This window comes from Zosterops lateralis (genome assembly GCF_965231275.1).
Source record: "Zosterops lateralis genome assembly, chromosome: 5".
NCBI classification, from domain to species: domain Eukaryota; kingdom Metazoa; phylum Chordata; class Aves; order Passeriformes; family Zosteropidae; genus Zosterops; species Zosterops lateralis.
In genome coordinates this window covers 62,298,566-62,315,519 of record NC_139766.1, presented here as the reverse complement: position 1 = coordinate 62,315,519, position 16,954 = coordinate 62,298,566, and the positions used below count along the sequence as shown (strand labels likewise).

The window sequence follows — 16,954 nt, the reverse complement described above, 5'->3', positions numbered from 1 at the left end:
TTCACGCCTCCCAGGCATTTCAAGGAGGCACCAGAGAAGGGTCAAGGGCCTTCTGCTCTGTGCAAAGGGCTGAGAGGTGAAGCATCCTTCCACCCTATTGCCTTCACACACAGAGGCACATATCTCTGCTGCTGGTGTGCCTAGCCCGTACCTCTCCAGCCTGGCCCTGCATTTCTATGTATTTACAGTTTTACAGAAGGAATACAAAATCCCTTTTGGAAAAAACATAGCTAGTTCAGGCTGCAGTGAGACAGGTAATAACAATGCCTGTGATTAAACATGGTTAATGGATGTTCATGATAGGTAAGTAACCCACTAGGTTAATTCTGCAAATGTAGTTCCACTATCAAAAATGTGATCTGAGATTGCCTGTAACAAATACTGAAAAAAATCCCCTGCCTTATTCTATACCCAGCAATAGCTGATTGCTCCCCCATTTAGTGTAAAAGGATCTGTGTCTGTTTTTGTAGCAATCCTGATTTGTGCTAGTACTTTCTCTCATCACAGCTCTCACAATTATTCTAAACAACACTAAAAGAGCCCTTACGCCAAGTAAATTGCCAACATGGAGAGAAGCAGCATTCTGAACACCCACAGCCAGGCTGAACATGATCCCTGCCTGCATTTGCAAGTTGATTCAGATGCAGATTGTCATATCCCATGACTTCAGCTTCTCTAGGCCTAAATACTTTTCCCAGGGTTAGAGCTTGATCCTAGAAAACACAATGGACTGCACAGCCCTACTTCCAGTGAGGGATTAGGCTGCTGCAGACCTCAGAAAAACCAAGCTTCACCTAAACAACAGCATCAATCTGCTACATAAAGGTAACACTACACTGGGCAGACAGTCTGGCATTGTGGTGTGGCTGCTCTTCCTCACTTCCAAGGACAGGCCACTGTCTTAGCCTTCAAGTTTCAGCTTAAGAAACACCTGAGCACTCTGCTTCATTCCTATCAAAAATTCCCCGTAATGCCATTCGCCTCTATAATCCTTGGGCCCTGCTCCAGAAACATTCTCCATGACTTGCTCAGTGCTAAATCTGCTAGCAACTCCTCTGTATTATTGCCTATGTATCTCACAGTGCTCCGTGCACTAAAACAACATGCTGTGTCAGATCCTAAATACAAGTACTACCTTCCATTTAGATGCTTATTTCTACATATTTCCTTTCAGAATTATATTTGATACACTGGTACCTCCATATTACAGGCCTGTCAGCAAAAGCATGACCTGGCTGTTGACATCACCTGTGTTTTCCTGTATGCACAGTGATGCAAATCCATACACTGTAAGTAATATATATTATAATAATTTATATATGCCCTTCAGACAATTATTGTGGGGGAAAGGGGAGAACACATCTAATTTTTAAGAAACCCAGGGTAAAAGCTGTACATTGGGAAGAAGAACTGACCTTTAGGCGTTGCCTTACGTAGAAGAGTATTTAGCTAAGATTTAAAAGGCTCTACATCTTGTTATAAAAGAATTTCTTGTTTCAATCTTACATGGGTCAATTTACAACAAGCACCAAATTAACAAATATTATTAAATCCTTTATGCTAAACCAAAGTGTCCCTGTGCCTTAAGTGTTCTGTTCAGTCCGCTTTGTTGTGGCTCATGTGCATGAGTCAGCAGTTCATGGCACAAGGGTCACCTTTGGACTTCCCTGCAGAGCTGATCACCCTCATCAGACAGCGCCCAAACTCCTCCAGGATCATGCGCTCTGCTGCAGCTTTGGACTTGCCAGTCTTCTCCGCTTGCTCTGCCTGTGCCAGGAGGCATTCGCACGTTGCATCGGCCACCTCCTTGGTGACAAATGTAAAGGGCAGCCTGAAACAAAGAAACATCCACTTAAGTGTCTGCAAAAAGGCACCTAACTCCAGGGCTGGCAACTTTTTAGTCCATCTGTCCCATTGCTTCCAAGAGCCTTTGGATGGTGAATAAGCCTCAGTTAACAGCCAAATGAACTGCTGGGTCAGAATCCCTACTGTTACAGGAACAAAATGTTCCATTCACCTGACTGCTCCCACCGCTACAGCTTACACAGACAAGGCTCAGAGATGACAGGACATGCCTGTCACACACATCAAAAAACCCACGTTAGAAACAACTCAAAGAGGGTGCAGCATCAACTTACTTCCCACCACCACTGCTGAGTGCTGGTGTTGGCCTTGTCAGCAAGTCTGAGATCTGGGAAGATAACTTGGTCTTTGCAGCAGTCTGCTGCTGCACCCTGACCTCTGCAGCATCTGCTAAATGCATCAATGTCTTTCGCTCTGGGCTTTCTTCAAAATTTTTACAGCCAATGCATTTGCATATGGAAGAACACATGATTTTTGCCTGAAAGAAATAAACAAAACATGAGAAACCTGTTGCAAGTTTGACTCCCCTTATGAGAAACCACAACAAAAAGATCTTATTTTCATCTCTTACCAATCAACCGCTAGACAAACTCCCAAGTAGTAGTCTTCTCTCTAAATTCTTACCTCAAGTTGTGATGTCTTTCCAGAATGTACACTTGAATCAAAACATGGAATCATAGAGCACAGAATGTAAGTAAGTGGTTTCCCACTAATCTCTTTCTTCATCAACATCCAGTTTCCAGTGGAATTTAGACAGCTGAGTTTTAAGAAAGGTCAGTCTACACTGTCTCTACATCCACAGACTGATCAGTTAGCAGATGAAGTAACAACAACTTTTGATTTTGAATTCCACAGACACATTCTATCCCACAGCATCTGTGGGATACTGCTTCAACTCCTCCTAGGGACTTGATGCAGTAGGTTTCTTTAGGAAATGGTGCTATTCAATAAAAAGCAAATCCAAGCCTAAGTTCAAAGTTGCTAAATTGTTTAAAATTAAAATAACAGAACAGTAGTGACCAATTTTTCCATGTACATGTCTTTCTATGTGCAAACTGCTGGGAGAAGAGGTAACATTACAGGAATGGAAACAAACAGAAGAGAAAACATTATAGCAATACAAGGAAGAGACAAAGCAAATGAGAGAAGTCACTACACTAAAGGGAAAAAGCTACTATTTTTCACATGAGATAATGCTTCATACCTCATAACACTCGCAGTAGTTTTTGAGACATCCCGAGCGTTTACAGTTACACCCTTTGCTGTGCCTCCGATCCGATTCTCCTTCCTTTCCTTTCCCTATTTTGGGCTTGAAGGCTTCAGGGTTTCTGTCCAGGCAGGCCTGTCAATGCAGACCCAAAGGGTCAGTCATTGCATGCAGGGAGCAGAATTTAGAGGTGCAATAAAAGAACTTAAGCCTTGCACATGTGGGAGGAGATCAGGGCATTATACACCCACTCTGCCCCGCTCTGGAGCTTCAGAAAAAAGAAGCTGAATTACTTTGATCCCAGGGGGCAGGGGAAGAATCCCCTCACCTTTATTGCTTTTTGCCTATCGTTTTCATGGTCCAAGTTGTTATAACAATTCGTACAGTTGCAGTTATTGCAGAATTCACCGTTTGCAAAACAGTCACAATACCTGAAACAGAAGATGCAGAAGGCATTTGTAAACATTGACCATTTCATTTTGTGTGAGTACTGACTCACACACTGCAGTAGCAGAAGTTCCTACTCTGGCACCAACATGGGTAAGGGTCACCCTACGCTCAACTCCACATGGTACAAGCAGTACCAGCCTTGTTGCAGAGCCAAAATCCTCTAGTGCAAGTCTAGCTGCTGTCCAAGGACACAGGTGGAGCTCAAGGGTGTCCACCTGAGCTCATGGCATAGCACAGGTCCCCAAGCAGCAAGAGAAGCTAATGAGACGTTTTCCAAGAGGGACTCTTGAGTCACCCAAATATTGAGGGCCAGTCTGCTGCAGCCACCTCACAGCCAGCTCCTGACTCAGTCACTCCAAGTCAGCCCTCAGGAGCCCTCATACAGCCAGAACAAAAGGCAAGCAATTGGAGTGACAGTTAACAGGCAAACTAACCCAGCAAGGAGTGGGTTTTTTGTTAGTTTTGCCCTTAAGCTGGGGTGGAAGAATAGGAAAGGAGTAACAATTGGTACATCTGGGAAGCTTTGAAACACAGGTAACCATGGGATGGATCTGAATGAGGATAAAGCTGACTTTAAAAAGGGACAAATAGATGAACAAAAAGCAGCAAAACATGGACAGGGAAAGTAAATCATGTTGCCATGCATCTCATGTACCTCTGGTGCCTCCCATCAAAAACATCTCACCAATGCACAGACTCACAGATCTGATACATGGAAATACCACATTCATCCACAGCTCAAACATGGCTTTAGGCCACAACAAACTCTTGACATGTTTCAAGGCTTCCAGGACCATCTCTAGCTAATAGCTAAAAACTGCTGATGCTCTTCACTTGTTTTTCAAATCCTGCTGAGGGTGTATGGTCAGTTTTTGGAGCCTAAATCTATTGCTAAACCGGTTTTCTGTGGCTTGCCCAGCCTTGCACTACCATAAACTAGATTAGGGTTGCCCTGCAGCCCACTGCAACCCTTCATCAGGTTGAACTGGATTTTGGAGATTTTTAGCATCTTGAATGATCCCAGAGACAAACTAAATCAAAAGCTTTGACAACCTGTAATAGCATTCCTTTCTTTTTTAAAATTCAATGGTTGAATAGTCCTGGTTTCAAAAAAAACCCAGTGCCAGCATCAATGCAGAACATAAGTGAGCAAATAACTGAGTTGACTTCTTAGTAGAATAGGCTATGTGCCTACCTTACACAAGCATTTGGGGAAAAATAAGTTCCCCTCCAGACAGAAAAAAGGTTTTACTAGTGAGAAAGCACCTGTTCCAGAGTGAATGAACCATTTGTTCTGCACCAATGCCCAGAACACATAACAGCAGTGATTTACAAGAACAGTTTGTTTCCTAACAGCATTCTGAAGGTGTGAAGTATTCCCAGTGATGCTCCCAGAATTTTCAGGCACCAAAACCTGAACCCCTACACATCTAACATTGGGCACTGTGAGGTCAATCATGTATGTAAAATATCTGGAAAACAGCCACACATCTTCCTGCTATGCAACAGAAAAGTCTGAGACTGGGAAACACAGGGCACACCTCCCCATACAGAGGGATGCACTACACAAAAAGATATCCAAGCTTAGAAGTTTAAACACACTTGGGTTCAGATGCCATTGCATCACTTCCCCTTTGAGTACCACACCCCTGATTTCCTCTTCACTGTCTAGGATTCAGGGAATCACTGATTAATTTCAGTATATCCTCCCATTTCTCTCCCAAAAATATCAGTAACTGACTTTGCCTCAAGGTGAAGAAACTCTCCTCAGCTCCAGATGATTTTGTGTCCAATTTTTACAAATACATGGAATTGAAAAGAAAAATATCTCAGGGATAAGCAAGAGGCAGACCTATCAGTGAAGAATCACTTGTCTATTCAATCCTTTAATAAAATATACACAGCCTAATTTTTCAGAAGTATTTGATCCCGCATGGTACTACTGATGCCCTTCACCGGAATATAGTAAATGCCCACAAATGATACCATGAGATACCATTACACTCATGGTACCAACAAGGCAACCAGAGCTGCTGAATGGAATTGGCTCCATCATGCAATAAGGTACATGATACAAAATTATACATTTTTAAATGTTATGGTCCATGTAGCTCACAGGAATTGCAAAATTACACAGGCTCTGCAACATCTCCACCAATATCCACCTTAAATTAGCATCCAGACATAAAATTTCAGACACACTTAAAACCATTATATTCTGATACTTAGTGCACATTTGTGATGTTAAAAATAAGGCTTAAAAGACAAAAAACTGTACCAAGCTGTACTTACAATTTCAAACACAGAGACTTAGTACAATTACAAGGCTTCCTGGGGCGGTTTGCAGACTCAGAAGAAATTATTCTGTTGGAGGGAAAAAGAGCATTTATATACACACAGTTTTTATCAGTTTATTTTTTATTTATAATAAAAACTTTGAAAAAATCTTTATATTCTTTATAATCTTTTATATTCCTTTATATTCTTTATAACCTTGCATTAGGTTTTTGGCTGACTGTGTTTAAGTAACTATTATAAATAGTGCATTTCCAGCCCAGAAAGAGATGGATTATTTGCTGCAAATTTGGATGCATGCCTGAAGTAGAAATTAGGCTTTAAAGCTAGAAGAGGCATAACTAAAAAACTGGAGTCAGGGAAACCTTCCCAGAATCCCTTCAAGTGCAACGGGATCAGATCCAACCAAAATTCAAACATGATTGTGCCTTTTCTTTTGTTCTATTTGGAATTTAAAAATCCCAGAAAACAAGAAATACCCCCTCTGGAATAATGGGAAAGCAAGCCAAACCATGGTGTTCAGTTTTCAGATAAATTTTATAGTAGACACAGTCTTTAACTGCTTCTAAAACATGGATTTTGTGACACTAATCGCTCCTGATGAGATTTGCTCCATCCCTATCCAGCAATTTCTGCACGTAATACCAGGGAGATTAAATCAAACCCATTCATTTGAATAGCTGCATCTGGATTTGGGATTAGTTTGCATCAGTTGAGGGTGCAGCAACAAAAAGCACCTTCATGTTCACAATTTCCAGAAAACAGTAACACGAAAGGACTGTGCAGAACAGCTAAGCCTGCTGGATTGGCAAAGGGAAAATAATATATGTTAGCTGTTATTTTCATCCTTAAAGGAAACATGCAAGACTGAAAAAACCCAAAGCCTCCTTTAAGGATCCATTTTGCTGTTTGCCTGAATTTCTGCATCTGTTAAGCATCTAGCTTATATGTTGTCCAGAACCTCTTTGCAGCAATGTTGAGAAATAGTTGAAGCCTGTAGCTCACAGCTGCTGTTGCAAATGAAAAAACAAGCAAGAGGGAGCTTTCAGGTCAACTTCCTGCTACATGAGTTCAAAAAACAGAATGGGAAACACAGCTTTGGTCTAGAGACTGGCTTAAATGTCAGAGAGATCCACATCCTTCAGTCAGAGGTAATAACCACACCACAGCACATTTGAGTGTCTTGGAGAATTCCTCAAACCAAACTCCAAGACCTCATGCTTATTCAAGCAGCCTCTTCTACAGGTTGTGGGATTGTTTTCCCAAACTCTTACCCATTAAATGGCAGCCGTGCCTGGGACTGGACACTGGATGTCCCTGTGAAGCCAGTGTTGCTCGCTATGGATACATAGGATGACTGTTGTAGCTAACAAAACAAAAAGGTTAATGCTCGACATGAAAGAAATCATACACGAGAGGATGTGTTGCTAGTTTTTAAATTAGCTTTCCAGATATTCCCATAAAAATAACTTGCTTCTAAAAACACTTTTAGATACTTACAGAACTTGGACCAAGTGGCAACTTCCTCCCTCCATCCTTAGCATAAAAATACTATTTTAGATTATATTTTTTATTGTCTATAACAGTGTCTAGATCCATACAGATGACAGGGATAAAACACAGAAATGTTCAGACCATGAACAGTTCCTGCTCCTAAAAACATATTCATTTTCCCCCTGACAGAGCAGAATCACCTCCTGCACAAATTAGTAGCTTTCTTTATATACAAGCCACTTACTATGAAAGTAAGCAAAACTGTTTGCATTCCAATTCCTCTGCATACCTGAACCCACCATTTATTTTTCACATTAAAAAAACCAAAATCTCATAAGAACCTTCCAAACAATCCTGCTCTGGGCTACCTTCTTTAGCATTACCTACAAGCAGCTGTTTGCTGCTGTTGGGACAGGTTCTGGGGACATACTGGCACATAGCAAGATACAGACCTACTGGGACCAGGCAAACAGGGACAGGTTGTGACTGGAACACAAACCTCAGAGAAGAGATCCAACAGATGCTAGTTTTAAGTAAAATTTGCAGAACTAGACTGGAAGGACACAAACAATCTTCAGGGTCAAACTGCAAATGTGACAAAACCAAAAGGCAACCAGAAACCAGTCTGGCACCAGTAATAGCCAAGAGCTATCAGAGCCTTTGTTTCTACAAACTTCAGCCTTCAGCAGAACATTTCATTTACTCTCCTTTTCATCCTGAAGGTTGGTCAGATCTTGGCAAAAAGCAAAATAATAATCCCTAGGCCTCAGCTAGGGTGACCGGTAGCAGCTGCTTCTGACCCCTGGCAACGTGCTTAGCATTAACTAACACCATTTTATAATGAAGACAGCCATGCTCTCTGACCAAGTAGGTCACATCTATGCTCCATTTCCCCTCATCATCAGGCCCTGCAGGTCCCGTGAACCAAGCAGACAAACCCATAGGATTTCTTCTTCCCCTCACTACAAGACTCAGGATTCCTGGGCACTGGGTCAATTACTCTGTTCCTTACTGGCCATGGAGTTTTTAGGCACCCAGACAACCAGGTGGTGGTGACTGTCAGGGAACAGGGAAGTGTAACAGCACAGAGAGCAGTTATAAAATCGAGCTGTTCCAAGTTCTAGTGATGAACCTGGACTGGAACTGCTGCTGGACACTGAGCCCTGTGACTGCCAGTGGCCAGGGCCACCTCTACTGACATCTGCTGCCTCCAAATGACCAAGTGACTTGTACTCTTTCAGATGATTTTCAAGTCTAGGTTATGATTGTTAAAGAAAGTGATTAAGCAAACTGTGTGTCAAGATGTGACCCAATCTGCAGAGGGTCTAGGTGATTAGAAATTCCAAGTTGAGATCTAGGTGATTTGAGTAAGCTGGCATTATAAATTCTGCACTATGCTACTCAAAGTACTACACTGATTCTGCTTATAGAAATGCTGTGCTATTATGCTCCTGTTGAGAAAACAAAGCTTTAATTGCAACTATGATTGCAATTAAAGTGCCACCATCATTCCACCAAGGGTCCCTAAAAAAACCCCTCAGTGTCAGGTGACAGTCACAGAGTAAGAACCTTGAAGAGAAAGGCAGAATGTTCCACAAGAGCAGCAACTGCTTAACCATGTCTGGGAAAGGCCATACCTGTGTGACATACTGAGCTGGAAGGACTGCATAGCCAACATTTCCTGTGCCAGGGGCTGGAGCCAGCACAGTGCCCGGGGGGAGGTTGGTGAGGTTGGGCTGGATCTGTGGCAGTGGAGTGGCTGGCATGATAAGTCTTTGTTGGGGCTGACTAGTAGTGACTATTTGAGAAGTTGAGTTGATTGGTTTGGGCACCACCTGAAGAGAAAAGAGCCCTTTATGAAATCAGTGTTTCGGTCATTCAGAACACACTTTTATTAGTAGAACATTTCTTTACAAAGCTGAAAGCAGACTTTTTTTCTGTCCAGCCAACACAGGTCAGGAATATTACATGACTTAAACTGAACTCACCTGTTTCACAGTTTGTGCTGGTACTATGGGAACTGACATACGCACTGGGGTCGCGTTCACCACCACGGGCTTTGCTGGTGTCAAGAAACAACATCACATGAATGTGTGTTAGTCACTCCAAGTCCACAGCTCAGCCCTTCAGACTTCCACATGTGCATAACACAGAGGTACTTAACACTGTAACTCATGGCATGCAACATTTGGGTCTAGACAACACCTTTGTAAACAGGTATTTGGCCCAAGAGCGTGTGCACACAGCAAAGGCTTAAAAAGCCAGCCAGGGCGCAGGCCTCCTCTGGACACTGGATTTCCCTTATACCCCTTTTCCCTTTGAAATCTTCTATTCCATCACCACTCAGTCTGGAAAGCATGGACAGAAACAAGCAAAAACATCTGGCACTTCTAAAGCAATTTACATGGAAGGATCTTTATGTTACAGGAGTTTTGGCATTGTGCTTGTGGGCTGTCCTGCCTCCTGCTCTTCATATAGAGGAGATGGGAGAGGCCATGAACCACCCACAAATCTGGTAAACTAGGAAAAAGCAACCTAAAATGCTCTCAGGATTCAGGTCCAACTACAGAGCAATTTGACACAAAGGAGCATTTTCACATACAAACCAGAGGTAGCAACAAAATACAGAATTTATGGAAGTCTTACCACAAAAGCAAGTACACCTGGCAGCCTTCACAGACATCTGTTATGTATTCATTTTAATCATTATAGAACAAACATGAAAGAAGAACCCAAGAGAGGCTTCAGACAATATGTTACCACCAGCACTTACCCTGTTGCAGAGGCTGAGTATTCGTACTGGGATTTTGACTGGCAGATTGGGTTGAACTACTGGCTGTTGTGGCAGTAACGAGTCTGACATAATGGAACTTGCTTCCAGGTACCTGAATCTGCTGAACATTGGGTGCAGTTGCCAAGGGAATAATTGCCTTATATTGAGATGTACCCACTCCTCCTACAGTAATGGTCTGCACTGCTGATTTCACAGCCTGTTAAGCCAACACAGACAGCATGAAGTTACTTGTACAAAGGCAGAAAGAATATCAGCATGTTTATTTCTCAATTCGTTAGTGAGCAACTCTAGCATATATTCGTACCCTTGAGAGGGAAGAGTTACCTCCTTTTTGCTTTCAAAAGTAGAACAAATGCAAAGGGATTAAATGCCTCTCAACAGCTCAGAGTAAACTCAGTTCCATTTTCAATGCTCTACACCAAACACCAGAGTAAACTAGTATTTACATGAGTAGGGTGACTCAGTCTACTTCAGAAGATACAACGTCTGCCAAAACTATTTTAGGTGACTACATGAACATGGCTCAGTTTGTTTTCCACAATCAAACAACCAAACATAGAAATATTTGTACTATTAAACACACATGGTAAGAACTTGCTGGACTGCATCATAATTTATCTGTGTGTGTCCAGAAATGTCCTGTTAAGATTGTGATTAACCCACAGAAATCATTGTGCAACCCTTGAGAGGAAAAGAGAACAGAATCTATAAACTGATGGACATCAGAAAGAGTACAAGCTGAGAAATGAAAGAAGCAAGAACAATGAGGAATAGCAAAACAAATTCATCAAGAAAAAAGGCAGAATGCTGAAAGAAAGGGAGCTCAGCAGACCTGTGCTACCTTACAGCTAGAGTATCAGTATACTTGGAATTTGCAAAAGTTCATCCTTTCAACTTTTCTCAAACTATAAACTAATAACAAGAATGTTTTATTTCATTTATACACATTCCTAAGTCTACTGGTTTGGTAACAGCCTCTTTCCCCAGACTTGCTCAACCTCAAACCTTGATTTCTTCCTTTTTCGCCTTCATTTAACTTTTTTTTAGAGCTTGGCTTTTTATTCTCAGTATCTTTTACTATTGGTATTAAGCATATTGTCCTTGACATCAAGCTGAAGTATTACATTTGGTTGACAGCATGATGTGAACTCTTACAAGAACATTTTCCCAGCTGCTCAGTTTTCAGCAACTACACAAATGAAACCTCAATTTGCACCAGTTCTCTCTAGCACACAAATGAGTGGCTGCTATCTAAGGGCAACTAGGAAAATTGTAAAATTTGAGGGACAGTTCTTCTGAAGGCATGTTCTTGAACCCAGTGAAGACAGGTGAAGCCTTTGTGTTGTGTCACAAGGTGATAGCTTTGCATCAGAACTCCCACAGACATCTGTTTTCTCACTTAGGGTGCTTGCATTAGAGAGACTTAACCTTTTAACAACTATTTCAAAAGACAGTTTTCCCTGGGGGAAAAAAGTTCCAACCTCTATGGTGTCCATATTCCCATATCAGCATTCCAATTATCTCCTGTATCAGTAAGGTAAGTCTGGGAAAATCTGTCTGCATGCTGTACATGCGTGTCCAGACCCAGCTATAGCCATACTCTGGATATATTTCCATCCATACGCATCCCTTCATGTTTACCACAACAAGAGTACAGATATTATGATAGAAAAATATTTCCTAAGACCACAAAAGAGGAAAACAGCAAAAACTGTCATTTGTAAGAAAAGTCAGTTTTGTCTTGTGAATAATTAATGCAAAAGCTATTATGGAAAATCCCATTCTTCTATATATGAGACACAGGAAATAAATAATTACTGGTTCTGTAAGTTTCAGCCCAGACCTCTACAGCAGGAATATGAACTCCACTCCTGCAAACCTCAAAAATATCTGGAAAGCAGCCCTAGGCAGTGGCATAGTAACAGTGGCAGAAGAGAGAACCACCCAAAGAACATCTCCTCGTGTCACAGAGTTCTTCAGGTGACAAGGAGATTCAGTACACAGAAACATGAATTTGCACCAAGTGGGGCTTTCCAGGCTGGAAAGCTGCTTTCAAACAGCATGCCCTTGTATGTGCTTGCAGTGATTTGCACCCCACAACTGAAGAAGTACACACTCCTCAGGGCAATACTTTTGCCAATTTCTAAGCAAACACCGTTCCAAGAACACCGTTGGATGGACTGCTGCCAACCTGTGGTCCAACACTCCAGTTTCCAGCAAGCAATGACACAGACACAGCAGAAGACAAAGGAAAGTCAGTCTGTACCTGGGTGGTTGTGTGGTTGACTATAGCCTTCCCAGGGGAGGAGGGTGCTGTCTGCTGCACTGTGAGGATCTGCTGTCCTAACGCTACATTCAGTGGGACGCCCACCGTCTTCTGGGGGGAGCTGGGAGGCTGGGAGGCCACTGACACCACTGTTAGCTGCTTGGCAAAACAAAAAGCAGTTTAAACCTCTGTGCAGGATACAGGACCCTGTACATATACATTCCCCTCCTCAGGACAGTACAGCTCTCCACCAGAACAGAGCTCTTTCTGTGAACAAGGGTGCTGCATTTAACCACACCTCACTCGAGTCCAGCTGTAACAACAGCAAATAGAGCTCTTAGGAACTTGAAGGCATCATCACTGGTTTCCAGCACCAAAAGGCTCCTGCAGAAACCCAGCACAGCATCTGGGTGGGAGTGAGGGGTTGTCTTTTCATTTGTTTTGTCGGAGTTTTTAAAGGAAATTATCCCATTGAAGCCTGAGCATTGTCAAGAGGGATCTTCTAAATAAAAGCGTTATAATTTGTACAATGGCTATTTCATCATAAATAGGAATTTTAAAGAAAAGCTGATCAAAAGAAAAGAAAATTCTCACCTCACATTACTGATTCAGTCAAAGTAAAAGAACATCAGTACTTTCAAGTCTACACTGCAGTTTCCCACAGAGATCCAGTCTTCTGACCCATTTCTGCAGAGTGCAGTGTTTGAACGCTCTATATAACCACACCCCTTCCAAGGCTGGTATTCTACTTTTTGTTCTAAACTTCCTTATGTTTTAAGAAAAATCAGATACTTAGAATTACTTATCTACAGTAAATCCAAGATGTAACTCTAAAGAGTCTTTTCACACTCACTCCTAGCTAAAAAAAATAACTTTAGAATAGAAATTAATTTCTCCTTTATGTTTCTTCTCCTACTAATAATTGTCAAACACAAGCCTTTTACTCCATCTGTATAACACTATATCACTAAAGCACAGCCAAACTGAAAGAATTCTTTGTTCTTACTTTGCTTTTTTTATACATATTTAATTTGCCTGCACTTGTGCCTCTTGTCCCCCTACCTCCCTTTCTCCAGCAATATTCCTCTTCTCAAGAAAATTATCAAATCTGAAACACAAGTGTCACCCTGACCTGTGCCAATCTCCAGCTCTGTGTTTGTCAAGGACCACTGCAAATCTCATTTACTTCAGGAGTGATCAAGGAGGACTAAATTGCCTGTGCAGTAGCAGGCAATGGTTAAGAAGTGAGAACCTATTAATATTATTGAGGTCTCCTCTTAAACAGCCTGTTGACGTTTTATGAAGGCATTAAAAATAGTTTGAGTGCTTGGCTAAGAGGGAACAGCTGCTCTCAGAATTGATGCTTGGAGAATGGTGAGAAATGGCAGGAATGGGAAACTATGCAGTAATGCATATCTACTTAAAACCATAGTACGGGAGCCAGTTGAAAAAAAATCTAAATTAGGGCATTACCACAGAGCATTGTGATGCAAAATGGAGACTCTGGAGACGTTTTTATGGACTCTGGAGATACGTTTATTATCTCTGGAGAGATAATAAAGAGCTTGTAGCAAAGACACAGAGAGCTCCATTCAGACCACTGTGCAGGAGGGATAGAAGGCTGCAGCCAGAACAGGTCCTTACCTTATTGGGGGATTTGAGTGGTGAGATAGCTATTTTATTCGGTGTCTGTTGTGTTGTTGTACTCAAAGATGATCCAATGACTCCGCTCTCAGAGATCGTTATTGTCTTTGGTGGTGTCCCTGGAGCAGATTGTGAAAAAACCCTACCTATAAACAATGAAGATACCATCAGCTCCAGTTATCCCTGGTCACAGTAACTTTTAAAGCAAACTTTTCCCTGCCATTTGTGCAATTTTCCCTACTTCAGAGAGTGTACGACGTGACAGGAAGGAACACTGGCATTCTTAAAGTTAGATTTAGGAACAAAGAATAAAATAATTGCTATTATTACAAATAAAAAGTTGGCTCAGGCTTAAAAAAAGAGCCAAAATGCACACTGAGCTTTCTGTGCCATTCAGCTGATAACTCTTGACAGCCAGGACAGCATCCTGAGGAGCAGAGCCCTCCAATACACCTGCACCACACACAAACACCCAGCCAGCTGGCAGTTTCCTGGGAAAGCCCTGGGCTGCTGCCAACATACAGAGAAACCGAGCATCTGTGGGGGACTACTTCCTTTGAAACCTCAGCCATCAAAACCAAACTGTGTTACAGTGACCAAGAAAAAGGTGTTTGGTCTGTCTACAATCAGCTCTGAGGTTTTGGGGTTTTTTCTTTTCTCTGCTGATGGCTGCTCCTTTCACTGCCTAACAGTTTTTAGTCACACTATCACCCATGTTTTTGTGTGTGTGTCATATGTTCTCTCCCTTTTTACAATGCCAAAGAAAATTAAACATCAGAAATAGCAGCTCCAAATTCATGACATCAGTTTCAGGAATATTGCAAACTCCCAGAATGGAAAACAGATTTTTTTTTCCATACTTTCTAAGTTTCTTTCCAAAGAGGGCTTGACCACTGAGCTTTCCTCTGCTCCACTTTGGTTCAGACTCATTTCTGTCATAGCTTCTGTCACCCATTCTCTTGTACTACATTTATAAAAATAAGAAACAAACAAATAAATAACTTTTCCATCCAAAATCAACTAGTGGCATAACAATTAAAGTCAACTGTAACTAACAAGAAAAAGCACTATCCTCATAGAAAGCTGATTTCCTATGAAGTCTATGTGCTCTAAAATAATCAGTTTTGTGCAGTCTGACAGCACAGATAGTTGCCAGCAGCTGCTGAAGCCACACGCAGCCTGAAGAATGTCAGTCTGTGGGGAATTTCACCATCTAGGGGTTTCAATCCTTTGAGTTCTTTTCTTGGTGACAGCTTTCCCCTTCTCACTACATCTCCTCTGTATCCTTTGGCATCAGCTTCCTAAACAGAATCTGGCTGTTTTTATTGACAAGTCTTTCAAGTTTACAGCCTCCACCTCAGCTTGCAGGAATTTCCAGACAATTAAAAATATTTATCAGATTCATGAAAACATGCATACAAAATCAAAACACAAACCACAAATGTCACACCTTCCCTAAAGTGATGCCAGCGTCTCAAAGCTGGCAAGCTGTGCTGGCTGCTTGGGATGATGAGGGGAAAAAACCAATATTTAAAGATTTTCCTCTCAATTAGTGAAGCAACTTCACCTCCCAGTGATGCTTCTCTCACAGGCTCAGACACAAGTGATTTTTCAAAATGCTGATTTAAAAACTTCAAGTAATTTCTAATGGTTTTGGGTTGGGCTTTTTGTTTGTTTGGATCATTTTTTAAACACACAAACAACTTAGGTATTTATAAGCATAGCAATCTTCTTACAGGTCCATATATTTGGTAAGGGGACAAACTGGGGAGTGGGATGGGGAATTCCTCTTTCATCTGAAACACATCAGACTGCAGGCAGCCTGACAACTCAAGAAAAAGATGATGTTCCAGCTATGGGTCATTCACTGGCATCTATCAGTGTTTTGAGTATGGGAGACAGTTGCATCCTTTTTAAAACCAGCTCATGTCCCAGGCCTGTAAAGACTGAACAAGTTTGTTTAAAATGAGGAAAAGATTTTTAGGCCTACTTAGGCTGATCAATCTGTAAGCAGTTAAAGACATTCTTCAAAGCTCTAAAGACAACTCCAGCTCCCTACATTTGTCTTTTTCAGATGTCTAAGATGTTTAGCAACAGATACACTGCCATTATAAACAAGATACTACACTGTGGTTTTTTTCTTTAATTTTGTTGGTGTTTTTGCTGTTGTTCTGTGGTTGGTTTGGCTTCTTGTTTTAATAAGAATATACAGAGTTGTTTTCCAAGGAGAAAGACCATTTGTTATTTGCCTTTCTTAGACACTTCTGCAATGGTTATTTTTAAAGTGGGTGAAAAACTCAACAAAAACAACACAAGCTTTATTCACTTTCTTCATTCAAACATTTTTTTCTGTTACTTGCATGTATTGCATTTAAGTCCAACTATAAGCAGATAAAAGTAATACAAAAGCATGTGTCTCCCTTTCCCCTGGTATATTTTTATATAATGTTTCTATAAATAGTTTCTGTTTATCAAGTAATCTTTTCTGCGGCTCTGGGGTAATTTTTTTTCTCCTCCCCAAAATCCATGAAGTAGAAGTACCTTGCAGTAAAAGCAACTCTGCAATTACCAAATGAGCTAAGTATAAAGGTACCAACATCTGCACTTATCTGCTTCTACCAAAAAGTTTTCTGATTTTTTTTTTCAATTGCTTGAGGTACTTTGACAAAAACTGCTGTAAAATTGTTGAGACAGAAGAATTTCTACAATTACCATTTCTTTGAAAAGCCTATAAAAATGGTAAAGCAAAACAAGTCAAAGTAGTACAACCTGCAATGACTGGTGACACTTGAGTGGTCTGCCCTGTAACAGCTTTGCTATTGATTGGTTTTGCAAATATCAGCTTGGTGATCACCGGGCCAGAAGTTGGGGTTCGAGTCTTCTTCGCAATCTAAAAGATGGAGGAAAAAAGATCTAAAGTAACTTGAGCATTTTGGATCTA

At 41.3% G+C, this 16,954-nt stretch overlaps 1 protein-coding gene across 5 annotated transcripts in view; it reads right to left on the bottom strand.

Annotated features, from left to right (window-relative positions):
* Positions 1–1,627: 1,627 nt before the first annotated feature.
* The window catches only part of LIN54 (lin-54 DREAM MuvB core complex component), a 37,320-nt gene continuing 21,993 nt past the window's right edge, over positions 1,628–16,954 (bottom strand). For 2 of the 5 annotated variants that reach the window (XM_083861568.1, XM_083861569.1), the window contains exons 3-14: positions 16,783–16,903; positions 14,014–14,159; positions 12,370–12,528; positions 10,083–10,299; positions 9,298–9,371; positions 8,947–9,144; positions 7,090–7,181; positions 5,813–5,884; positions 3,399–3,501; positions 3,068–3,205; positions 2,139–2,341; positions 1,628–1,831 (exon numbers count right to left, since the gene is read on the bottom strand). In XM_083861568.1, coding sequence (XP_083717694.1) covers positions 1,630–1,831; positions 2,139–2,341; positions 3,068–3,205; positions 3,399–3,501; positions 5,813–5,884; positions 7,090–7,181; positions 8,947–9,144; positions 9,298–9,371; positions 10,083–10,299; positions 12,370–12,528; positions 14,014–14,159; positions 16,783–16,903 — 1,725 coding nt within the window. In that variant the 3' untranslated portion in view covers positions 1,628–1,629. The remainder of the gene's footprint in view (positions 1,832–2,138; positions 2,342–3,067; positions 3,206–3,398; positions 3,502–5,812; positions 5,885–7,089; positions 7,182–8,946; positions 9,145–9,297; positions 9,372–10,082; positions 10,300–12,369; positions 12,529–14,013; positions 14,160–16,782; positions 16,904–16,954) is intronic. The other 3 variants (XM_083861570.1, XM_083861571.1, XM_083861572.1) reach the window with 3 other exon arrangements.